The sequence below is a fragment of the Chenopodium album genome, chromosome 26 (genome assembly GCF_948465745.1).
Source record: "Chenopodium album chromosome 26, dcCheAlbu1.1, whole genome shotgun sequence".
Lineage (NCBI taxonomy): Eukaryota > Viridiplantae > Streptophyta > Magnoliopsida > Caryophyllales > Amaranthaceae > Chenopodium > Chenopodium album.
The window spans coordinates 6,595,141-6,621,424 of NC_137859.1; the positions used below are offsets into that span (position 1 = coordinate 6,595,141).

Here is a 26,284-nt window from a genome sequence, read left to right on the forward strand (position 1 = left end):
GTGTAAAATTAGAGCGCTTATTAAAAAGCACTGCAATATAGCGTTGTTACAGCTAAAAAAACCGCGCCACTTAGTTTTTTTTATTCTGTGAAATATTTCAAAACTCCCACGACTCCCACTATACTTCTGCAAATCCCTAACCTATCACTACTGAAAATATGACATTGCCCCAATTGTGCGCTCATCAATCTCCCTAATCTCTCTGAATATCATCCTCAAATTTTTACTTGAAGAACCATAAACATTTAATTCGTTTTCTTTTTGCTGAATTTTCCCTTTTAATTTGCCCAATTCGTCAATTTTGTTTGAGAATTTTAATCGACCCATACAAATTCAAACTTCTCATTCTAAGGTAAAGTTTTTCTCATAATTTTTTGTTTTTCTATTGAATTTCCCCTTTAAATTTACTCTAATTCTCTGTTTCGCAAATTAATTTACACGATTTGCTGATTTTTTTGCTGGGTTTTGTCAATTTCTAATCTTTATATGTTTATTTCGCCAATTCCAATTCCAATTTGCTGAATTAAGCTCAGTTTTGCCCTTCAATTTCGTCTATAATTGCAGATCTAATTTCAATATTCTCGAAAAAATTCTTGTCAAAAAGAAAGAGATCCAGAAAAGAGGCTAATTTCAGGTATGTTTATTGCATGTTTATTTAGATGTAATTTCGTCTATGTAATGCATATTTTCTCAGCAATTTTTCATCAATAGAAGTGTTATGTTTCATGTTGCTTATCATGTGCTGTGATTAATTTCTTTGGCTATCAATTTTGTAATTATGTATTCTTGAGTGTTTAATTCAATCTTTAGTATATACCCTGATTACTCATGTCTCATAATTCTGTATAAGTAATGAAATTAATAAGGTCCAATGATATATCTCAATCAAATTGAATATGAATTAAACCAGTATGATTAGATTCTCAAAACATCATGTCAATGAAAATAAACTTGGTTGTTTGACACCTTTAAGCCATTACACATACTGTTTCTATCATAGTATGTTAGTTTTCATCCACCTCAAACATGAGACAGATTGGATTAAGAGTCCTTTACTTTGCAATTTATAGGCTTACTACATGTTTAATGCATTAGTAACTACACTGTACTTCAATCCCCCCCCCCCCCCCCCCCCCCCCCCAAAAAAAAAAAAAAAAAAAAAAGAAAAAAAAAGAAAAATGTAGAGTAGTTAACTTGACTATAGAGTCTGTGGGCATTTTTTTACGATTGGATTTGTGGAGTTTGTGATATGTATCTTCTAGCCTATTTTAATTATGGGTCAGTTGGTTCTATAATATTGGTTGGTATCCTAATTGCCTATACACAACTATACAAGATATGTTATTGGAGATAATCCAACAAAACTAGATGCAAATAATAAAAGGGTAAGAAAAAAGATTACATGGAATAGATTGTTGATTAGGGAAGAGCCTAGAAATATAGGAAGTAAATGGATTTATGATATATAGCTTTAGAGAAGGCTAGTGTTATATAATGCCGTTTGAAACCATGTATGATCCTTATATGTTGTCATAAACATGCGTGGTAGGCTTGAGTTTACGAAATCACTACAAGTTGTGAACGGGTAAATTGACCGTTTAAGAGCATATTCGATGGTTCCACCAACCCAATTGGACTCTCAGAGGGTAGTAGGGACCTTGGTAAAAAATCTAGGTAATTTTTATTTCCGGGCGAAAAAGGTCAAAAATTTACAAAATTAAAAGGCTATAATCCACTCTTTTTGAGGAAATTTAGAGGTTTCGGGGCTGATGGCGAAAAGTGTTGAGACCATAGAGGATATATCCCGGGGTTATATAAGGTCATTTGAAACCATATATGATCATTATATGTTGTCATAAATGTGCCTGGTAGGTTTGAGTTTATGTAATCATTACAAGTTGTGAACGGGTAAAATGACCGTTTAAGGGCGTATTGGATGGTTCCACCAACCCAATTTGATTCCCGAAGGGTATTAGAGACCATGGCAAACATCTTGACAATTTTTATATCGGGGCGAAAACAGGTTTAAAAATTACAAAATTAAAGGCTATATATCCACGTATTTTAGGAAATTTTGAGGTTTAGGGACCCGGTGGCGAAAAGTCTTGAGACTTAAAGGGATACTACTCGGGGTCATATAATGCCGTTTGAAACCATATATGATCATTATATGTTGTCATAAACGTCTGTGATAGGCTTGAGTTTACAAAATCGGTGCAAGTTGCGAACGGGTAAAATGACCGCTTAAGGGCATATTGGATGGTTCCACTGACTCAATAGGACTTCTTGAGGGTATTAGGGAACATGGTAAACATCTCGACAATTTTTATGTACCGGCGAAAAAAGGTCAAATAATTACAAAATTGAAATCAGATGATTAACTACCCCGATTATGTTTGTATTGAACACTTTCCACAAATAAAACTTGATTTAAATTAATAAGATGCTCATGCTATCTTTCCTTAAAAAAAAGTAACGTAATATTCCATTATATATCATTTTATAAAGTAGTTCAATTTTGTTTAAGATATTTTAAACAATATGTATATTTTATTTAATAACTTAATTTATCAAAAGAAAAAAATACAACGTAGTCGTAGTATTTAAAATAATCGTGCTAACCTAATTAATTTGGAATTATTTACTTCCCAAAATTGAAGGATCTATTTATATGAGATGATTAATATGACCTTAAAAAAAAACAATGCTGGTCATCAATTTCCTCTGTTCTCTTAACCTCAATTGGCTCACAACGCTCCTGAATATCCTTCTCCCTCTCCGGCTCTGCGCCAACTCCCAAGACTGAAGCTTTTTTGGGGTTAGGGTTTATTTATTGACACCTATTTGTTTTATGAATTGGGTTTTTAACTTTGTGATGTCTAGAAAATAAACGATTTTTTTGGGGTTTAAAGATTCTTTCTTTTTGGGCTGATTGAAGGAATAAAGCTAATGTTACGTTGTTGATTGATTTCTGGGTATAAAGTCTGCAACTTTATTGCGTGGTTTGATAACTAAAAATTTAATTTGGCAATGACTATGTTTCCTAGTGAAAAAAAACAATTGGGTTGCCTGAATAAAGAAGAAGAATCGATGGGCAAATGTAAGGATATTAGATTGGGCGAACTACTACCAGATGAAATTTGGATACATATTATGTTGAAACTACCTATCAAACCTCTTCATATATGCAAATGTGTATCTAAGACATGGCACTCTCATGTTTCTTACATTTTGAACACACAGAAAGGATTAAGGCTCCCTCCTTATGGCCTTTTATTCAATACTGTGCGTTATCAGTTGCCTTTCGGTCACCCTAATTGGAGTGTTGACGAGAAAGAGTACGGGTCCTGTTACTTATCCCTTGCTGAATGCTGATTACACGAGTACTAGTTGGTCTTTCGATGGTCAAACCAAAATTGCTACCGTAGACATCAATGACCACCATAAGGATAGGTGTGATGCCAATGGTAATGGCATTGGCTTGTCGTCGTTATCATTGGGAAACTTAACCGTAGACTATGGCAACCTGGTCTCAAATACCATGGAGAATATCTACTGGGCCATGCACAGGGGACTAATACTTATCAGCTCGCGTGATACATTTATTTTTCATGTATACAACCCTGCCACCAGAGAAAAATTTGTCCTGCCTATGTGCCCTTCCTTAGCTCGAAGGGTTCAAGGACTTTCCAAACCTCGGTATTGCACCATCATCAATCTTTCAGATTATCTTCTCTCCTCCCAGTGTAATTTTAGAGTTATCAGCTTCAACAAGGAGCTAGGAGGAGGAAGGGTAGTGGCTGAGGTTTTTTCTTCTAGCAAGGACCAATGGTCTGAGTCCGAATTCTGCCTCAAAAAAGCTGTCTGTTTAGCACATTGGAGCTTGTTTGGTGCTGTATTTCTTGACAACACTTTGTTTTTCATAACAAGCAAGAGCTATGTTGTGGGAGTTAAATTCCGTTCAGGCGAGCAAGTAAGTAGTGCTTACTCCCTACGCATACCTCAACGTGTTATAAAGGGCCGTGGAATGTTGCATGGATCTCAAGGATGTCTCTACCTCTGCTACTCTACGCTTCGTGGGTTATGGATTTGGAAACACAATGGAAGTTCACTAGATGCCCAAGGTTGGATTCCACAGCTTGCATTCGAAGAACCGGGCATATCTTTATGCCAATTACCCGTTGCTGAGGAATGTTTACGCCAATTTGTGGCCAATAGTAGTTTTATAACGCCAATAGCCTTCCATCCTGAGGCACCTGTTGTTTTTATTTATGTGGCACCATCCTTATTTGCATTCAATCTCATGAATGATACAGTTGAGAAGATTGCTGAGATAAGAGGGATAGATCTTGTAGTTGGTGCTGCCAGCATGTATTATCCATGCTTTGCCTCATTGGAGTGTCTTAAGCATAAAAATTAAGCTCGGTGAGTAATTAATTCACTCTCTGGTTTTCATATCTTACTAATCTCTTCTGCCATTTTTGTTAAATTCTAATTTACTTGAATGTTTATACTTAGAGGCTCCGTTTGGTAGGAAAATCCATTTTCATGGAACTTATTCGTTGTTTGGTTTCATGGAAAATAGTGCTCCATTGTATGCATTTTCCAAAAGGAGAGAGGTGGAGAGTATAATCATATACTCTTATGAGAGAAGGAACGCGTTTTTCTTTTAATTTAGGGGAAATGTTTTCAATAGGGTGGAAAACTACTCGTACTTTTTATCCCAAGTATATCAGATTAACTTTCTACCTTATTATCTTCAAATTTTTAGTCGATAATAAGGTAGAAAGTTAATCTGATATACTTGCCTGCCAGCCTGCTTCTATGTTATTAAGGTTATTGCCAAATGCTTGCTTCATTGTTATATTTAGCATGTGGTAAACGGTTTGCTTCTGCATTATATTTACTCTGTTGAACTGTTTGTGCTTTGATTTTGTGGCTATTTGGCATCGCTTCAATTATCTATCTTTACCCCTGTTTTCAATACCCTGCTCTTCAATTTCTGCCATGCTCTTCATTTGCATTGCAGATTATAAAAAATTATTCATCAATATCTGTGCAAAGCGCATCTATGAAATTGATTAGAGAAAGTAATTTGATGAAATTGCATCTCAAATGCTGCAAATTTGCATTGGCTGTGGTGTTCATATGCAGGATTTAGACCCTAATTTGTCTGGATTTTATGTTACGCCTACTTTGTACTGCACTTCAGCAGATTTGTTTAATGAAACTGATATTTTGCATTATCTTCTCTTATATTGCAGACTCATAAGAAAGCTAAGGGTTTGTTTGGACTCTTTGGAGTTCCATTCATTCACTATGATATTCTTGCGGAAATATACTCCAAAGACATAGCTAGCTACCGGAGATGCAAGTGAGTTGTTCGCTGATGCTATGGAAGATATGCAAGTTTGGATTTTGGGAAATAAAACTTTCTTTTTACTTTTTGTTTATCATAATGTATTTATAAGCAAAATACATTGCAGATTAAAGACTTTTGTAATAGATTATGTACTTTTTAACCGGGTTGGGCTTACTAATTGCTGGAATGGAAAAACAATAAATCCAACCAACATATTGAAATCTAATCAACTAAAAGGAATACACCACCTTAAATCCTTACATTTATATGTTCATGTAGGAATTGTAGACTTGTAGTTGCCCCTATTTAAGGGACAAGGGTTACATACTTAGGTATTGATTGAACTCAACAGGAGGTGTTGCCATGGAAAAACTAGATAGGTCTTCTTATTTCACACATTTTTTAAAAGCTTGTATTTTATCCTATCAGGTTTTGAATGTTAAGAGTTTTGTTGCCTTTTTATGTACGCAATGCCTAGTCTTTCTTTCTTATAAAGTAATAAAAAAAAAAACATATACAAAAATACTATCTACATTCTAGTACACTAACTTTTTATTATTATTTTTTGAATCAAAACCGCAAGAGGGAACTCAAACATCATTACTCAATTGAAAATCAAAATTACAAACATGTTGAGGAAAATCAGACATCCAAACTTTCCTATCAAGACCCATTCTAGTACACTTATAGGATAACAAATTTTGTGGTTGGTGGTTTAATCCGTAGAATTAGAACATACTTTATGGATGGGATCCGTTATCACATTTTCTCATGCTATTAAAGTGATGATTTTGCAACATTCATGTCATAGATAGATAGAAGTATAGAACCTTAAAAGAGAAATTATTAATCGTGTAATATCCAATTGATTAAACAAATATGATAATTGTCACCAATTCCTTTTATAAGTTGTGTATGAAATTTATGACATACAATACGAAGTATGTATTAGTAATGTTATATATTTTGGAGAGGTCGTGAATGAAAAAGAAAGATCTCATTCAAGTATTTACAAGTAGGTCCAATAAATTCCTTAAAAAAAAAAAAAAAAAAAAAGGTAGGTCCAATAATGATAGAAAGTGGATTGACAATCTACCACGATAGCAAGATGTACGCCTTCACTTACGCTTCTAATCCAAATCTAAACAAGTATATTGTCTTTTCCCTTCAATACAACTTTTAAAAATAATGCATCTTAAATTAATTTTATAACAAACCATTATATTTTAGTATTGCAGAAGATTCACATGGAGTGGGCCCTCTGTTACACTATGCTGTTTTATAGGTTTTCTGTTTAATTTCTCAATCTAAATTACGTAATTGTAACTTCAATTAGAATTGGTTTTTATTTTATTTTATTAAATTTTGTTTATATTTAATGTTTAAATGGAGTTTAAAAATAAGAGGTAATGAGTTTGACTTGGATCTACATATTTTTAATTTTGTTTTTCCTGCAATAGGATGCATGCGAATAATACAGGTATGCTTGTACATTCAATTTCTTCCTCAATCTCTGATCTATTATTTAATAAAATAAATTATTTTTTTAAAGGACCAAGAATCTTGGATCGTAAAAAGGAGTGTTCAGTATTAGTAGTAGTAATAATAATATTAATACCGCTTTTATTTAATTTACTACGTATTTTTTTTTATGAGAAAAACAATTACTATCTTGATTGAGTAATAATTAAGCAATGATTATAGACTTCCCTTAATTTCAGTAAACATACATAAAGATATACTCCATATATGGTTGAGAGTTGAGACATGGTCCAATGTCACAAGCAGAGAAGAACAATTGCAGATAAGGATTAGTTATCTTCATGTCAAAGTTTTTATGTTCTTCGCCTTAATTATATATCTAGTTCAACCTTCACTTCAATGTCTTTTTATCCTCTAATAGTGCTAATCATACCTTTAACTTTTCCAATTAAATTAGTAACAAAATTTATTTGGGTTGCTTTTAAAGTGTTTAGGCATGAACATCCTTGATAATCTGGCCTTGACTTAGGCTTGTCACAAATCACAATACTGATCAACCTAATATTACTCTGTATAGTACTAGTATATGACGTTATTATGGCTTTAAAATATAATGGCTACCCAACTATTGTAGTTGGGTTAGTATATGACGTTATTCAAAACCGTATTTTTCATACAAAATCGGAATTGATGACATATTTATATGTTAAGTGCCCATCTTTTTTAAAGTCACGTTCCGTTTCAAATTGTGTCATATTATTGTAATATACGGCTTGATGGCATAGAGATTAGTTAAGACAAAGAAAACAGTAATTCGTTGATGAGATTACTTACGGAATTGTGAAAATGCTTTAAAATTTAAGCTCCAAATGAGGCTTTTATTAATCATGTACTGTAATGTTATTATACTTTAATAACGTTTTACATATGCATACAATTTTGAGCAGTATATTTACTAGTCTCTGATGTCAGGAAGCAGAATAAAATGGGGTAAAGTGTTACACCTTAATACCATAAAGTACAATTTAAAGGACATTTGCATTGATAATTTTATATATTCCGTAAAAAGGAAGCTGAGGGAAAATAACATCATAACCCAAAAAAGAAAAGGAAAAACCAAAAGAAAAAACAAAGTATAGGACGGAAGAAAATTAAAAAGGAAAAAGGTTTGCCTTCATTTACCAAAAGTAAAGCAGTAAAAAACAGATATAATGTACTTGATGTCTTGAAATTTACACATAATCGATGTCAATGATTTCCATGGAATTCAGTGAAGGTTGAAAAAAATTATTGCAATCCACATTCTTGTTATGATTACGACTTTTTAACCCAATCTAAATGCACTAATCCCACTTAATGTAGTTTCTTAATCAAGGATCACATTCACATACGAACATCATAAAAGATACATACAGAGTATTACGAATGTAAGTCCCGTAACCAAATTACGACCATTATAACCACAATCTATAGCAAAACCCCACAAAAAAAAAAAAATATCTAAGACCCTTTTTGCAGAATTGTAGGTGAAGTTAAATTTCACAAGATAGATATCATAAAAGTAGAACAAGAAAAAATAACCCGAGTATATAATAGAGATTCTGGTTCAGTTAGGATCGACGACAAAGATGCCAGGATGAGGATATACTCATACAGTAGTATTGTAGCCTTGTAGGTTTACAATTTGCAAATAATGTGAGCAATAGTTTTAAGGTAAATAAACAAAGAAACAAAACAAGTTGTTGTAAATATTGTTGAGGTGTCGGTGGTGGTCTTTCTTCAAAGTCTTACTTCACTCACTCTTTTGCTCATCCTTCTTCTTCTTCTGCTCCCACCTCACCTGCTCTACTCTACTTAACTCAACTTCTTCCCTACCATTTTCTCTCTCCTCATTCTCATCATTCATTTCAATTTCAAAGAACCCAATTAATCCATTCATTGAATTCCAATGTTTTTCTGCTGAAATTTTGCATAAAGTTGCAATCTTTATATCTGGGGTTTGTTGGGTTTTTGTTGTTGTTTGAATTTTACAGATTTAGAAAAATGCAGAGATCTGAGAGAGATTATCCAAGGGATAAAAAGAAGGAATCATCAAATTGTCTTTTTGGGTTTGGAAATTGGATCTCAAGTATTATGGTCGATCCAAGACAGATTCTTGCTGGGTTTCTTACTGTCACCATGTTTGTTATGCTTGCTCATATGATCAGAAGAGACCATTTTCATTCCAATTCTCAGGTTTGTTTTTCAATTTTTTCTTTTAATTGTTTTATTACTTGATGGGTTTTGCACTTTTGCTAATTTTCATGTAAAAATGTCAGATTTATGTTCTATACATTACAATTGACAATGATATAGACATGATTCAATCCCATGTCTCGGGTACCACCACGAGACTTAAACCAACTAAGCTAGTAGACATCGAATCGTAAAACGAGTAGAATTTTTAGGCCTAATGTACATGTTTAATTTGGTTTTTGGTAGATTAATAGAATTATTGAGATCTTATAGTTTTGTATTTATTTTATATTATAAAGGTGAGGATGTCATCAACTTCAAAAACCCAATTTGAAGGATCCAAGTATGCAGAACAATCTGCTGTTGAAGTTGATAGCAGTGGTCTATGGAAGGAAGATGCTCCTGAGCTTAAACCTTGTTGGGCCCAACCAAGTTTGGGTATTAATTTCTGAACTCTGCAACCTTCAAAAAGTTATGAATTTGATTTAATATTTGGATCTCAGAAAAATGGAATTATGATGTCATAATATTAATTTCTTCTTTTTTTCTTACAGAAGAAGGAGACCAATCTCAGGGATATGTTACTTTCTCCTTGACAGATGGTCCAGAATTCCATGTCTCACAGGTGACTAACCTGATTCCACCTCCTTTTATTTATTTTTAAAGTTCTTGAAATTGCAATTAATGATATCATAAAGTTCTTGTTGAAATTGCAATTAATTTTTCCCTTAAATTGGTAGGTGATTTATGTATTTAATTATTGTTTACTATAATCTCTAAATTATGTTTTAGATTGGATGTTGACTGATCAATAATTTTGATCAATCTCATCACTTTCTTCTAGCAGTATGGAATATAATAGAATTATAAAATGAAGAAGAGTTTCCTTGTTTGTTAGAGTTAAATGTCTTGTCATGTACAAGAATTTGTCCTAGAATCTTGTTGGGATAGCTCAATTAATCTTAAGTTTGGTAGCTTTTGCGGCCATCTGAAGTTTTGGGAAAATCACCATCAATACACATTGGTGATAAAGCGATTTTTTCCCAGTCGAAATCAGCCAATTTAACCTTGGAATGTCAATTTGTCAGTTAGGCCTATGGTCTCTATCATCTTTTAATTTATTCTTGTTTTAAATCTTGTATTCCCAACACCACCAAGTCACCAACTGTAGGAGAATTCTGATGGGAAAGCATTATTACCCTTACTGTTGCTCGTGTCTCTGAACTGTGTTACAAAACTTGTAGATTGTTGCTATGCACACTCGTTAGAAATTTAGAATTGGAACTGCTCCTAATTGTGTTTAGTAGGATATCTAGGTCGAGAATATTCCACTACTCTTTAAACGTAGATTTCTTGTTATTATAAGCCTATGATGCTTCTGTTACCAGATTTGTAATCAGAATTTGCGACAGTGGTGTAGCATCAAGATTTTTAAGTGTTGGATCACTCATATTGACATGCCTGAAGAATCACATGATTGCAGCCAGAAACCTGTATTTAGGTTGTTAGTTCTTAGTTGCTTTGATTGGAAACATGGCAAGAATTCCATGCTTCTCTTCAGTTTCACTGTGTCACTTAGGTTTTGTGAGTTGATAATGTAATTAGATTTGGGTAAAGCCTGCCAACATACATTTACCATTTCAGACATTATTATGTTATAGTTGTATTAATCTCAATAATTGATTGAGTCTCATGCAGTAAAGTTTCGTTTGACACAGATTGCTGATGCAGTGGTAGTGGCAAGAAACCTTGGTGCAACTCTTGTAGTTCCTGATATAAGGGGAAGCAAGTTGGGGGACAAGAGGTCGGTGATCATATTTTGTAACATAACTCGTTTCTTTAGTTGTGTTCTTCCTTTTATGCTGTTGACAATATCAATGTTATGCTGGCTCTTCCTTTCCATTTTGCTGCATTTTTGGTTCTGCTTTCCATTCCGTCACACTCTGTAGTACCTTGGGAATCAGAAATGTGGAATTGAGGTATGCAGAATTTTATCATTGCACAAAGAAAAGGAGGTGAAAACTTTGAAATGGAACTATTGTTTGCTGAATAGCTTTGGAAGTGGCAAATTGCACTTTCCGGCTGTGTATTAATCCTCATGAATTAATTAATTTAATACAGGAAAAGTATAGAAATCTAGCAGAAGTGTAGCCTTTTTTTAAAATTTATGCACACTCGTTGATTTTTCAACCATTCCAATTGCAGGGATTTTGACGACGTCTATGATTCTCAGAAATTTACATCTAGCTTGGATGGGGTGGTCAGGGTAGTGAAGCAACCTCCTTCAATATCAACAAAAAAACTTGCTGTTGTGAAGGTTCCAAATCGTGTTACCAAAGAACACATTGCCGAAAATATTGAACCAGTGTTCAAAGAAAAGGGCAACATCAGGGTAGCTACTTATTTTCCATCAGTAAATATGAAAAAAGATAAAACAAAGACTGAAATTGATGCTGCTGCATGCATGGCAATGTTTGGGACTTTGGAGTTGCAACCAGAAGTTCGTGGCGTCGTGGACTCAATGGTGGAGCGATTGAGAACATTGAGTCGAAAGTCAGACGGCCGCTTTGTGGCTGTGGATTTAAGGGTTGATGTTTTAGAAAAGAAGGGCTGCAAGGATAAAAGTGGTTCTGCTACAAAAAGTTGTTTTAATGCCGGAGAAATTGCTACGTTTCTAAGAAAAATTGGTTTTGGCAAGGATACCACAATCTATTTGACACAATCAAGATGGGACAGCAGTCTGGATGCACTAAAGGAGCTCTTTCCCAGAACTTACACAAAGGTAACTTCTTGGAATTCTCTTATTTTGGTAATGTTAACTTATTAAGTACAACGGCCCTGTAGTGCATAACCACCATTTCCAACTAAAACCACTAAATTAAGACTTCTCATCAATGCATATCAAAACATAGTACTCCGCATATTCTTCACAATGCGAACAATGTAGGTAGTATGCAAATTTGATCTAACTAGCTTTTGTCGTCAATTATTGCAGGAGGGAATAATGCCTATGGATAAAAAGGACCAATTCCTTAATCCAGAAGCCCCAACACTAGAAGAAGTTATTGATTACTACATCTGTTCCGAAAGCGATGTTTTTGTACCAGCCATTTCTGGCCTATTCTATGCCAATGTTGCCGGGAAGAGGATCTCTTCAGGCAAAACACAAATTCTCGTTCCAGCCGATATACCTGGTTCTTCTGCTTCCCCGGATAACTACCTTTCTCATTACGTCACCAAGCAGAACCACTTGGCTTATTCATGTTTCTGCTGATAGTTTTTCAGAACCAGAGACAAAAAATAGTGGCCATACCTTTCGTAATAGTGTTCAGAATTCTGATAAAACAGGTGAGTCAAACCATTTTGATTAGTCAATGGTTGAGTGATTTTTCATACTTAAATTCAGGGTAACCTCAGGAAAACTCGAGGTTACGTGATCTTTAGAGATACAGCTTGTAATATATTTATTTAAGTTGTATTGTAGTAATTTGTAAACAGTGTGATTTCAACATGTTAGTTTGATTCAGTTTGTGGCTTTATTACATGCCAAATTTTTGTGCCCTCGCTAAGTCAAAATTAGAACTTTTGTAAGAAAAGAATATCATCAATTCTGGAATTATATAAATCAAAATTCAAACAAAAAGAAACTATACCAGTCAAATACGAAGTAGTATTTACTGCCATATTTGCATTTACACTTTGCTCAGCTGTCAGTGTTGTTTTTACAGATAATATCAGCACAAATATTGCTAGACTTGTAGGAATGAGAGTCTGAGTTATACTCGTACTTGTCTTACTCCTAAAACGATTGCTTGCAAGAATGTCACTTGGCAGGGCCGTCTTAAACATTTAGGGGGCCCTGTGCTATTTACACAATATAGTAGTGTAAATTTCATTAGCTAATTTTTTTTTTTTTTTTTTTTTTTTTTTAAAAAAAAAAAACAATAGCTAAACACTGTAAACCATTAGCTATTTTTTTAAGTCACAAATAATATTTGAAGTACTCTACTTCATACGAATATTCGGTAAGACACTTTTGCATTCATTACTATTTACAAGAATAGGTAGTTCACTTTTAAAATGACATAACTATAGACAATATGATATATACATTAAATATACTATGTAGAGGTAACTATTAAGATTTTGGGGGGAAAAAAGCCTTAGAAAAATTAATCATAATAAGAAAAAGAAAAAATAAAATGAATGTATGCACACTTGCACAGGCAGCAGGATTCGATCCCTGTCCCTCAAGGATCTTATACAGAGATCTTATACCAACTATGCCATGCTCAATTACATGACTTTAGTAGCGTTGGTTTCTTATTATACTAATGAAGTTTGTCAGACATTTGGGGCCCCAAAAATTGTGAGGCCCTGTGCTGTTGGGCTGTTTGCACAGCCTAATAGCCGGCCCTGTCACTTGGCTTTCCGTAGTGAGGGATCGTTGCTCTCTGCAGGAAAGCAGATGGCGGAAGCTTAGATTGACGTATTTTGGCTCCTGGATTCTTACTGTATGTACCAAAAGTAGTCATAATTTTTTTTACGCATTACGTGCAGTTCTAAATCGTTGGAATGGCTTCCTTAACATTTTGGACAAGGGCGTCTTTGGAACTGGTATGAACTTTCCAATAACAGCCAGAGGCCAGCTGAAAAAACAAAGAAGAAAAATGCATTAGATATTCTGAACCTGCATGACTGCAACCTTTCAAGAGATGTGTTTCTGTTGATACTTGTAGTTAGTGAAAGAAAAGTTTTGATTGCCTTACTAGTTACCCAACTAACATGGGATGTTCTAAACTTTTAAATGAGTCACATATGAGCAATAATACAATATGGACGCCAATTTATGTTATATGCCAAAAAAAACTGTTAAGCAATTAGCTAGGCTCTTAGCGAAAAGATACCAACCTGAACAGGCCGATGGCAACTGAAAGAAGCCACAGTTTCCAGTTCAGTCTAACAGTTGTTGTGAACTTCCCAAGGAATTCAATGATGACTATCTGTTGAAGGTGAAAGGTAGCTTATTAGAATCAGGATTAGGTGAACTCAGATGGACATGGCAAGGAGGTACAGAAATCGAAAAATAATTTAGCGGCTAACAGCAGCAGAACCACCTACCTGTAGCACAAGTGTAACACCAATAATCCCCATGAACAGGTGATTGCTAGTTATACCCTTGAAGACGTTCAATTCATCTGGCTTCCGAGCATTGAACTCATTAAACAACTGCAGCGTGAAAAGAATTTAAGCTCCAAGTTTACATCTCATTAGATTGATGAATTAAGAAAAGATCTACTATTACAAAATTTTCAGCTTACTTGACACAGAACAAATGCATTGAAAATCAATGTATTCTTCAACTTATTCTGATGCTCAAGGTTGCCTTCTTTTAACAAAGAAAAGTTGCTGCTACCAAAATTGAAAGCAAGGAGGACAGCAACTTGATATAGTGCCTGCAAGACCAAAGCAAGGTTATGATAATATCACGCGCATTTCTTAAAATTTACTAGGAGCTTAAGATGGAGAGATATTTACCTGTACAATTAGATTCCTCCACATGACATTCGTAACCAGAGGCTCCCTAAACATAGAAAGGATCGATGTCATAATCACCATAGATCAACTTTACGATAGTGCAGAATTTTAAAGGATATCAAAGAAAAAAATACAATTATTTTCAAGAATTAATCTGTGAGTCTAAATTCATAGTAACACCTTCTGCCAACCGGAGCTCTGCGCATGAGTTGGTTAGTTGGTGGCTCAGTGGCTAGTGCAAGTGCTCCCAAAGTATCCATGATGAGATTTACCCACAAAAGCTGCATCAACGTCATAAAACATTTTAGAGAGATAGTGGGGATTAGTAGAAGAGAAAAGAGAGCAAGAGACACTACCTGCACAGCATTAAGAGGAATACTGCCCGAGGAAACAGCAGCGACAACATTAATAATAAGTGCTGCAACATTCACTGTGAGCTGAAACTGTATAAATTTTTGAATATTTGCATACACAGAACGTCCCCAACGTACAACCTGCATTCATATAAAACTTCAGTTGCTTACTCTACCAGACTACCAGTAAGTTCTTTTCTTGAAAGACTACATGAAAAGCTAAGAGATACATGTTACACTACCTTTACAACTGATGAAAAATTATCGTCCAAGATAATGATGTCAGAGCTTTCTTTAGCAACTTCTGTTCCGGAAATGCCCATGGAAAGACCAATATCTGCCTAAAGTACGAGGTAACATCAACTAAACATGGCATAACTTTTGAGACTGGATGGCTTAAAAATGACTAAAAGAGTAAAATCATAAAAAAAATATTTGCTCAATAGATACTTCACCTCATATAAAATGAACTAACATCAATGTCAAGCTAAAAAATAAATCAACCTTCCTGAGTTCCTGATAAGACTTTATACAGTAATGAGTGAACAGGATCACCCATACTAAACATTTATGACTATCAATTGAAATAAACTACTTTGAACAGTTTCATTAAGTTGTACTCTATAATTGATATGTATTTTCAGCAAAAGTCTCTGTAGTACAACTGTACAACAGTTAATGAATTATAAATTTATCCTCACAAGTACTGTTATAATAAGAGTAATGAAATCTTTTCATACAAAACTTGTAACTTATAAAACTGGAATGCTGTCTTTCAAGTTTCAACTAAGGAGATCACGTAGACTATATTATTCCAACTTTCCATCTAAGTTGCCATAATAAAAACCACTTATCAAATGTGTAGAACAACTTTGATTATAGAAATACATAAAGAAAAAAAAAGAAAAAAAAAAAAGCAGAAATAACAAAACAAAAACCAGAGTGAAGCTGTCCTACACACCTGAGTATTTACTTTGGTGAATTCGTAAGATGTTCAATCCAATACGATATCAAAGCAGCGAAGAGGGTTTCAATGAAAAAAGCAAGCAACAAACATCATATTTTCCATTTTACCCATAGCATATAAGGAATCCTTTAAGCAAGCTCATATTTTGTTACAAAAATAAAACCCAAGTCCTCTTAAAATAGAGTCTGTGTATGAAATAAAAGCAAAGAGAACTATTTACTTGAAGACCGGGGAAATACCTCATTAAGAGCAGGGGCATCATTAGTGCCATCTCCTGTGACAGCTACAACATCACCTCCCTTGCGTAAAGCACGGACAAGCAGTAGTTTGTCATTTGGAGATGATCTTCCCATCACCTGTATACAAGAAAGCAAAAGGCTAAGAATATAATTCTATAATGAGAAGGAAGAGATTAGTCATAAATAAGATAAAATGTTCATGCCATTCAGACATACTGTTATTTTTTTGGCAAATTCCTCTTGTTCCTTTTCTGAAAGTGCACGGAATGCTCTCCCTTCAATGACAACAGGTTCTGCAGTATCAGCACCTGGAGGAAGAATCCCACACTCTGTAGCAATTGCTTTTGCTGTTTGAATGTTATCCCCAGTTACCATGCGGACCTGTTGTTGCAATTCAATTTAATTAAATGCTGAATCTGAAAGTATTAGTGAGTCTTTTAGTTCTTTTCTTAGTAGAGATTAGAGAACATCGGTGCCAATCTTGCTGCCTGTTTTAGCTACCCCGTTGGGGTTGGTGAAGAAGAATATATCAACAGATGGTTTCTCCAACTCATAGTCTCTCTTAAGAAAAGTCACATAAATTGATTTTGCTGATCACTCACAACATAGTTATCTTTATCATTCATTTAAGCTCACAAAAATATATTTTACAAACCAAAATTGCATAAGATATTGTACCTTCACACCAGCAGCTGCACAGAGTCTCACAGCTTCATCAACACCAGGCCGACAAGGATCCTACACAAACAAAATAAACAGTAACATTAAGAAAATTTGGAATTCAAAATTTCTGAAATCATTGCCTCTATCAATTGAGATTCACAATAAAATGCCAGAAAGGGTTATTAAGAATATCACACTGCACACTGTACCCCACCCCTTCAACAAATACTATTCGCGTACAGCTAGGGAAAGAAAAAATCTTCTCTGTCACAGTCTTGCTCCTTCAGTCATTCAGCAGTGTGACAGTCAGTTTAACTATCATATCAGATTTTTAACAATCGCATAACTGATAAAGACACTGAAACCTTTACCCACGAACTAGTAAAGATTCAATGAAATACATCCTCATCTCTACATTTTATGAGAACTTTGAGCTACTTTGAAGAAAATATATACACATTACATTCAAATTTCTCCCAGGTGTTTCCCTTTCCAGATCTAAGATCAGATATTGCTTCCATTCTAACATCACTTAAACGCAATCACAATGCTTTTAATCTTACATTTTTTTGACATGGCTTTTAATCTTACATTAAACATACTTCGTATGACATTCAGTGTTATAAAGGCAGATCAGATCAGAGTCTTCTAGTGTGAACAGATGATAGCTTTAAATTATATTAAACGCAGATTATATCAATCTTCTAAGAACATATGGTAGCATTATATCGATTATTTGCAGCTTTCTACTTTACTCAAAGACATACAATTGTGAGTGAAGAAATCAATTCTAGAAATAAATCTTTCTTAGCTTATAATTTTGTCTGCAGCAAAGTACTTCATTCACATCTATACCTTTATGCCAACAATTGCTACCAAAATCAGGTCATCCTCTGGTAGAGTCCATTGTTCTAGCTCCTCCTCATTGGTATTTGGAACATCATTTCTGTCATAGGGTCTATAGGCAAGGGCGACACATCGCAAACTTTTTGCTGCCATATCATCAATGATTCCCTTAAAAAAAGACTGCAGAAAAAATTTACACTGTAAGTATCCAGAGACCAGAGGTGCATAGTAATATTAACAGCTGATTTTAAAGAGAACTATGTACTTTGCATCAAGATTCAATTAAACAGTTTTACACAACTCAATCCAAGAGAACTTTAAACGCAATTTTTGAAGGAAAACTTATCTTCAGCTAAATAAGCTACATAAGAGTAATTAATACCATTTCATTTTTAATTGGTTGCACAGAGCCATCCACGTCAAAAAATTGTGTGCATGAAGAAAGAACCATCTCAGCTGCCCCTTTCCAGTGAATATGAACATCAGAGTTGGACTGCGACAATATTAAAAGTTAGAATCTTACAACAGCATGAGAACAGTAATTAGACAATAAGCAATATAGTAAATAGTTTGGAATCTTAAATGAGGGATTATATACATAGAGCAATATGTACCATTTAACTTAGAAAACAGTGAGGTCAGTAACACACACAGCATATTTATCTAATAGAGTAAATTTATAACAGAAAAATGCAGGGAGGCAAGTACCAGCTGCAATGCAACTCCACCACGCTTTTTCTCTGAATTGAACGGGCAAACATGGAGAATAATGGCTTCTGATCTCACAGCATCAAACTTCATGCCCATCTTTGAATATATGACAAATTTACAGCATAAGTATAAATAATATAAGGGAATAAACATGTTTTGGAAATAAGATACTGAATTCTTATAATTTATTAAAGACATACCTCTACTCCCCATGACAAAATAGCCTTTTCTGTGGGAGATCCAGAAACTTCTACATTGCCACCCTCCTGTGGAAGAGATTAATAGAAGCTAACATCATTTTAGATATCAAATGAAAGAGGAAAAACTATAGAAAGTATGCCTATGAGTGAATTCCATTCTGTTGCACTTATTAAAACAACAGAATACCAATACTTAAATACGAACTTGTAAAAAACAAGAAAGAAAAGTTTGAGAAAAGATCATACCTTAGGAGCAAAAACACTACCAGTGGTATTAACTGCAACACCTTCTATTACAAGAGTTGAGAGCTCCTTCTTCATCTGGGAAGCATCACTTGGTGGATTCAACTTCTTTTTACCAGCATAGGCTTCCACTACGGTCATCTATAAGAAAATAATTCAGCACACGATTAAACAATAACAGAAGGCTTTCTCCACATGTTCCTCTCTTTACTGATTAATAAAGAACTTAAAGTTATCTTCTTCTCCACCCATTGCAATAGAAAAGAGTAAAAACCAATAACTATGTATGAAGCTACAGATATATGAGCCAATACTCACCTGATTTAATGTAAGTGTTCCAGTTTTATCACTGCAAATAGTAGTTGCAGAACCCATAGTTTCACAAGCTGAAAGCCTGCGCACCTGTAAAAACAATAAATAAAAAGATATAAATTTTATACAGTGATAAAATAAACCTGAAAAACCTATGAAAAATCAAGTAAAGATCATTGACATGACAATAAACCAAAATTGCTACTCAAAACTTCTGCACATACATTAGTTTATCAATATTTCACAATGAAATTTTGAATAACCGTAAGGCTTAGGACAGATAAATTATAAACTACAGCTTAATAAATCCTTGCAGCAAATAATGAGTAAGTATGCATCCTGCCAGTTATGCTCTATTAATTGGTAGTCAAGTAGCACGAACAACATAAACCTTTTCAAATATCAAAGCAGTGAATTGTTAAGATTGCAAGTTTTTGACATAATACAGATATCAATACATATCAATCCGATATCATGCAGTTACATACAACACAAATATTATCTTAAAGAGTAAACAAAACAACATGAACCGAAAGTGGGATTTTATCTCCACATTTAAGCACATTTCTGGGATGCACATTACAAGTATATTCCCAAATTTAAGATCCAGAAAAAGGAAAGCAAAAAAACATACTAGGGCTTTATCTGCCATCATTTTGCGCATCGAGTAAGCTAGGCTGTCAGGAAAAATAACAAAAATAAATACTGAGACACCAAAAAAAACCCAAAAATAACCAAGATGGGAAAAAGAAAAACGGCACTCTTACGTTAATGTAACAGCTAAGGGGAGTCCTTCAGGTACTGCAACAACCACAATCGTGACCTGAAATGTGCGATTTTCAAGAACATGAACCACTATATTAGGTGAACATCAGAAGAATCAATCTTACCGCAATGGTGAAAATCTCAATCACTCCATCAACTGCTTCACTCAAGCTTGTTTTACCCCCAACAAATTGCACTTTACCATCAGGATCCTTGGTGTGGCCAGTAAAATATCTGCAAGAATATCCTTGAAGTTACAACTCCCACTGGACGATGTTCCACTAGTCAGTAAACTGATGCATACAATACTTACCGTAGCACCAGAATGGCCAGGACAGCTACAGCAACAGAAAGCCCAACTATGCCTATAAAAGTTGCCACCCCATTTAATCGCACCTAATTAACATATGTGTTATTAAAAGCCCAACTCTTCTGAAAACAAACTAGAGGGAAAGGAAAAGGAAAAAAAACCTGCAAAGGGGTTTCTTCACCAGTGTCTTCAGAGATACTTGCCATCAACAATCCCCACTCGGTATTTATTCCAACACCAGTAATCTAGAACCAGTAAAAGTAGCTAATACTCAAACCAATGCAATACATCATAGAATATAAATTACCCAATATTAAGACTCAAATAAAACTATTAATGAATACAAAAAAAACTCATACCAGCATATTTCCAAAGCCATCTGCCACTTTACAACCGGCTAAAAGAAAGGGTGACTTTTTGTCCTTATGAACCTGTGAAAAGAGGCATACATCTTGTAAAATATCAAACTAGCAATACCAAAATAAATTCAAAGTAGTCGAACCGGCTTACAATCTTGCTTTCTCCAGTCATGCTGGATTCATCAATCGCCAAGGAGTGACCAGATATGAAGACTCCATCAGCAGGGACCTGGGTTCACAAAATAAGAAATTAAAGTTAGTATTCTCAACTCTCAAGTCATGCTAGATTCAGCAAGTGAACAGATAAAGTAACTGTGTGCACCTGGTCTCCAATTTTAAGAGGCACAACATCACCAACAACAATGTCAAATATAGAGATCTTTTCCCTTCTGCCACCTCTAATCACCTGCATTAACAATATTGTGCGATTAAATAGGTACAAAAATATATTAAATTCAATGAATTTGTATACGGAATAAGCAAGATATATAAAGTGTGCTGTATGTTTTGTTAAAGAATCACACACCTCTAGCTGAATATTCCTTTTCTCTGCGTTCAAATTTTTAAACTGAAGAGATTGTCGATAATCACTGATGGCTGTTGATAATCAAATTAAGTTGAATGAATAAATGCAGTTACTCATATCATATATTTAAAGCAGGAGAGTTAATAATTTCAAGTTTATGACATATAAATTGGAACTGTGCAGGCAATGACTAAACTAAATGTACGCACAGACACATCTAAATAGATGTCATAACAGTATCCATATCCATCTCCCCCCCCCCCCCCCACCCCCGACTTGCATTCCAAAAATTAAACTAGTTATTACACCAAAAGAATTTCAAAATTGATCAAAGAGCAGAAATTCAGGTTTCATACCTAACCAGTTATTTTAATCTAAAATCTTCATTTTGGAACATTGTCAACTTTTTTGCACCCAAAAACAGTTAGGTGCTTTATTTAACAATAATGAATTGATTGTAAGGTAAGCTTCAACATCAGCTACACTAAATCAAAGCCATGACATCTCAAACCCAGCTTCACTCCCTCTGTGCCATTATATCTCATCTACCAGTTTACAACAAAAATAAAAAGGTTTAGTGGCAATATTCATACCAGTAACAAATATGACAAGTAACACTGCAAAAACAATGCTTCCTCCATCATACCATCCTTCCTTAAGACCCTGCACTTAGAAACTAGAGTCAAAATTTCAGCCTTGGAGAGGAGATAAATACAAGGAGAAAGCAATAAATTACTTAATAAGTCAATGACTGTCCAAAGGCCAATCACACATATTTCCCAAGAGAAACAGAAGTAGGATTCTTTTGTACAAGACACAATTCCAAGAGAGCTATTTGTGTTCAAAGACTCTTTCAGAAATCCAGAAATACAAGCTCACCTCAGTTTTAATCCCTAATGCTAGTGATACAACTGCAGCTATGATTAAGATAATAAGGGTCAAATCTTGCCAAGATTCCCACAGAAAAGACTGCAAAACAAGGATTTTATCTAATCAGAATAATTTCTGAAAAAATTGAAAAATGCTTTGGAACTGTTTACATAAAGTAGACAAACTAATTACCCAGAAGCCCTTTCCCTTTTTGGTAGGATATGTGTTTGAACCAAACGAGTTCTTTCGCTTTACAATATCATCCACCTCCCCTGAGACTCCTGTTTCTAAGTTTGTACTAAGCTTATCTTCTAGTCCTTTAACCTGAAAGTCACAAGGTTGTAAAGTCAGTGGAAAATTATAATTTCGTAAAGGGCAGAAGTAGATAATATTACTTACTCCTCCATAATCGTCCAGAGCTGAAAGTTTATTATCCCTGACCATTGTAGAAAGTTGTTCAAGTCCAATTCCATAATCACCAGTTGATATGGGAGGTGACAATGAAGGGTCTAGCACTAAATAAATATCATGGAAAGAACATAATAAGCAACTGTCACAGGAATCAAAATGTAAGTGTAGGCTGTGTTGTACAGGATCTAGGGATTACCAATATCTCGTTGCCCAGCCAATTTGAAAAGCATTGCTGCCTAATGAACCACCAGAAGAAACAACAAAAGTGATATATCACATTAAAACAACAATAATAAAACAAGTACATCAATCTTGGAAAAAAGTCTGGTAATACTTACTCTCACAACTTGCGCATGGGCTCTTATCATTCTTCTCCTTTGCTCTTTCTCTTCATCCTTCTTTAGATCCAAGGTGTAGCGAAATCGACGGGAGGCATTTAGCACAAGTGCTGCTTGCTGCAATGGGGGAAATGTATCAGAAACATGATGTTCCAAGCACCCTCATTATCTATTGTGAATTTGTGACACCGTAGCACAAGGCAGAAACACAACAAAAAGAAGTTTGTGTCAAGGATAACAACACAGTTAATTAAATATGTTCATTCAAAGGAATATAATCCAGTAGCCATTGCCAACATGGTTGACATTACCCCCAAAGCTCTTGGAAAACATTGATGGAAAATCTCCATTACACTACGTATGTTGCTCAACTTGAACTTCTCTCAAGCCTTTAAACATTACCATTGCTATACTAATGTCATGCCAAAATAATTCCCGTCTCACCTCTTAAAGGAAAGCATACCGAGGAAATATAATCATCCCTAAAAGAACATTAGAAAGTCCAAGTGATGAATGCAATATTATCATATCAAGCGAAACTGAAAATCTTGAAATCTAGAGAATACATGTGTAAAAGCAGAATCCACTCTTTAGCTTAAACCAAATCAATGGCTCACTAGTCAAAAAGCTCTTCAGGTATTTAAAAGATAATAAACTTTTTGCATGAAATAAACAAAGCCATCTTGATGCAAGGGGTTTTTTTCTTCTTAAAGTAGAAAGATATTTGCAATGGCATTTGTTACATGACCCCAAAAATCAGCAGTTCACTTTGAGAAATCAACATCCAAGTTAAGTATGTTTACTCAATTTCAGTTCTCATGCTCCAGTAGACCACATTACACTTCCATCTACAAAATTGATACTTCTCACTAGAAACAAGTCCAATAACACAATGCCTTAACTAAATCCAATCGTAACTTGTTTGCAGAAGTTTGTGTTATATACTGCCATCCTCTAGCACAAATTCCATTTCTCCAACCCAAAAATAATATTGCTGAGGAAACAGGACCCAAGGAAGAACCTTTTATCAGTCTGTTTCTACCATTGATAACCAGATGTATCTTTTCATGATCCATGCATCAACTGCAACACCTGAAATTTCTCCCTCTATGATTGCAAAGCATGATATACATGTTGATATAATATGCAAAAGCCAATATGTACAACTCTCATCATATGAAAAAACCCCAAATTTCTTATATCTTTGATCAAGATGTATCATCTTCATGGCAACCTAGGTACCTTTTCATACAAGCAACTTCTCCACATATTTTGATATGTTAGGGGTAAATATTACATTTGAAACTCTTAAAGCACCCAGCAAATTTCTGTGAGCAGTAATGGAGAGGAAGTACCACTCCCTGCCGGGTATGTATTTCATCATACATACTACGCCATTTTAGTTAAAAATGCCAACTTTTTTTTTTTTTTTTGTACTTTTTTCCTGTAAATTTCAATGTATGTGCAAGATACCACTTAACTGCTTCGTAGTAAATAGTGACCCTGAATGGTTTAGTAGTATAAGTAAAACCTTCCCACGGTGCCAGAAAAACCTCCAATGGGCAATGATACACTTTTTTTTTTTTTTTTTCTTGACATTTTTCAGTCTCCTCTATTTTATGGTCACATGCCTTCTTTTTCCTCCTGTTTTCACTTTTCTTCTTTTTTCTAAAGATATGGATTGGCCATCCCGTTCCAAGTAGGCACCCATCCAGCCTTGTATGGTTGTTTCTTGAAAACAATAGGCAAATTGTGGTCATGGTTGCTTGGCTACAATGATTGTCTTCAAAGAAACAACATTTTCTAAATACTACTGCAAGAATTCTACAAAATAATCCTTGTCATCGATCATTGTCTTGTTTGTTGGAGTCTTTTTTTTTTTTTTTTTGTTGGACACAACTTGTTTGTTGGAGTCTTTTACACCCTTCAACACTAACTTCCTTAATTCATAATTTCATATAACCATCACAATCACCACAAAATTGATTGAACCCCACAATGAACAAAATCACATGGGCATCCTCTCCTAGTTAATACAATCCAATCATCTAACTCTACATTTAATCCATTTAAATTACATTAAAACACACAATAACAAACACAATAACAAACAAGATCATGTTACATGTAACAAGGGTAACATATAAACATTTTTTTCTAAAAAACATCAAATAAAATATTACCCTCCAACGCCTAAGAGATTCAGGAGGTGCATTCTTTGTATTGGCAATATCAAAAGGGTCATCAAAGTACTCCTCCTCGTCCTCGTCCAACACCTCTTTCTCGACTGCCTCGTATTCATGGTCATTGTCATAAGCAACACCCGCCTCAACATCAACACTTCCCGGAGGCAACATCTCCTTGTTATCGGTTGGCTCAAGGCCACCCGCCATGATTAATTGCCTTGTTTTCCCTCAAACAATATCTTTCCCTCAAACAATATCTTTGATGGTCACTACACAAAAACAAATCATAAAAACCCCAAAAAAATTAAGGAGCCTTCTCAAGGAGAGATGGCACCCGCCCTATAATTTTTTGGGGGTAAACAAATTAGTTCAGAGCCAGTGCCACCACCCCCTTACTCAACCCAAAAACAACCAAACAAAAATACAAACCCCAAAAAAAAATTAAAAAAAAAAATCCCAAAAATAATTATTGGATGAATATTAACCAACAATAAAACCGGATCATTCGAAAAAAACAAAAAAAAAATCCCAGATTAGAGAAACGTGTAAAATGGCTGAAGGAGAGAAAATACAGGAGAAATAACACACGTATTAAATTGCATAATAAATATAATTAATTCTATTAATAGTAACAGTTTTACTTAATTAAAAATGCTGAATTTAGATTTATTGTATTCAAAATTTAAAATTTATTAGTGGGTATTTTGTTAAAGAAACTTACCGCAAACATAGCAAAAATTATGCCGCCAATCTCTCTGGTTTTTCTTCTGTGTTTCTTTCTGAAAGTACATTTCTTTGATGATTATTTGAATTAGTGTTGGACTGATATTAGTTGGTTGAATTAGTGGTGATGAATGCGATGACAATTGATTGATGAATCTGCTACAATACAGAAAGTGGGGAATACAGTAGTTGAAGTTAAGTTGAGTCTATTTTGTAGTGTGAAGTTTCGAAGAAATTTCCCGCCTTTAAAGTACAGTACAGTACTAGAACCCGTGGTACGCACGATTAGAAAAAGATGATACCTCCGTTTTCTAATGTTCTTAGACTTCTTATCATTACGATGAAGGAGGGAGAAAGTAGGGTAAGAGAAATTAAGGTACTCCCTCCGTCCCTTTATTACATGTCTGTATTCCTTTTTGGGGTGATCAAAATTAAATGTCTGTTTCTATTTATAGGTTGTACTTTTTGCTAATATTATTCTTGTTTTGATGATTTGTTATCATTTTTCTTTTTCTTTTTTGTACTTTACATCAATTCCCAATACTTTCTCTCTCCTAATTCTCAACCACCTTTTTCTTTCTCTCTATCTCTCTCTAACCCCACATGCATATTTGTACTCCCAATTTTTAGTTTTAAGGAATCTTT

At 34.5% G+C, this 26,284-nt stretch overlaps 3 protein-coding genes across 8 annotated transcripts; 2 read left to right on the forward strand and 1 right to left on the reverse strand.

Annotated features, from left to right (window-relative positions):
* On the forward strand, positions 1 to 5,522 carry LOC145617450 (uncharacterized). Of its 3 annotated transcripts, XR_014107735.1 has the most exons (4): positions 1 to 352; positions 565 to 634; positions 4,317 to 4,425; positions 5,265 to 5,522. XR_014107735.1 is itself a non-coding variant. In XM_081672156.1 (2 exons), exon 1 carries the CDS (start codon positions 3,266 to 3,268, stop codon positions 4,418 to 4,420), a length of 1,155 nt encoding a protein of 384 aa, XP_081528282.1. In that variant the 5' UTR covers positions 1,115 to 3,265; the 3' UTR covers positions 4,421 to 4,425; positions 5,265 to 5,522. The 3 variants fall into 3 exon arrangements, 1 of the variants encoding a protein (XP_081528282.1); XR_014107736.1 differs by lacking the exon at positions 4,317 to 4,425; XM_081672156.1 differs by lacking the exons at positions 1 to 352; positions 565 to 634 and having other exon boundaries at positions 1,115 to 4,425.
* A 3,079-nt stretch (positions 5,523 to 8,601) lies between these two features.
* On the forward strand, positions 8,602 to 12,623 carry LOC145617965 (protein MANNAN SYNTHESIS-RELATED 1-like). 2 transcript variants are annotated; one of them, XM_081672738.1, is made up of 6 exons: positions 8,602 to 9,079; positions 9,379 to 9,517; positions 9,637 to 9,704; positions 10,798 to 10,883; positions 11,285 to 11,861; positions 12,075 to 12,623. In XM_081672738.1, the coding sequence occupies exons 1-6, from the start codon at positions 8,888 to 8,890 to the stop codon at positions 12,351 to 12,353; spliced, it is 1,341 nt and encodes a 446-aa protein (XP_081528864.1). In that variant the 5' UTR covers positions 8,602 to 8,887; the 3' UTR covers positions 12,354 to 12,623. The 2 variants fall into 2 exon arrangements, with proteins under 2 accessions (XP_081528864.1, XP_081528863.1); XM_081672737.1 differs by having other exon boundaries at positions 8,603 to 9,079; positions 9,634 to 9,704.
* Positions 12,624 to 13,088: 465 nt separating this feature from the next.
* LOC145617662 (calcium-transporting ATPase 9, plasma membrane-type-like) lies at positions 13,089 to 25,864 on the reverse strand. 3 transcript variants are annotated; one of them, XM_081672389.1, is made up of 34 exons: positions 25,638 to 25,864; positions 24,914 to 25,185; positions 22,731 to 22,847; positions 22,589 to 22,628; positions 22,381 to 22,496; positions 22,174 to 22,305; positions 21,991 to 22,080; positions 21,705 to 21,774; positions 21,112 to 21,182; positions 20,908 to 20,991; positions 20,737 to 20,814; positions 20,586 to 20,657; positions 20,388 to 20,471; positions 20,230 to 20,312; positions 20,042 to 20,150; positions 19,919 to 19,974; positions 19,786 to 19,828; positions 19,158 to 19,241; positions 18,843 to 18,980; positions 18,597 to 18,662; positions 18,394 to 18,492; positions 18,068 to 18,178; positions 17,695 to 17,865; positions 16,855 to 16,914; positions 16,393 to 16,557; positions 16,177 to 16,293; positions 15,213 to 15,311; positions 14,974 to 15,111; positions 14,798 to 14,898; positions 14,618 to 14,663; positions 14,401 to 14,535; positions 14,201 to 14,308; positions 13,991 to 14,082; positions 13,089 to 13,728 (listed from the first exon to the last, which is right to left on the reverse strand). In XM_081672389.1, the coding sequence occupies exons 2-34, from the start codon at positions 25,121 to 25,123 to the stop codon at positions 13,623 to 13,625; spliced, it is 3,291 nt and encodes a 1,096-aa protein (XP_081528515.1). In that variant the 5' UTR covers positions 25,124 to 25,185; positions 25,638 to 25,864; the 3' UTR covers positions 13,089 to 13,622. The 3 variants fall into 3 exon arrangements, with proteins under 3 accessions (XP_081528515.1, XP_081528514.1, XP_081528516.1); XM_081672388.1 differs by having other exon boundaries at positions 24,914 to 25,255; XM_081672390.1 differs by lacking the exons at positions 24,914 to 25,185; positions 25,638 to 25,864 and adding an exon at positions 23,534 to 24,907.
* Between the last annotated feature and the right edge of the window lie 420 nt (positions 25,865 to 26,284).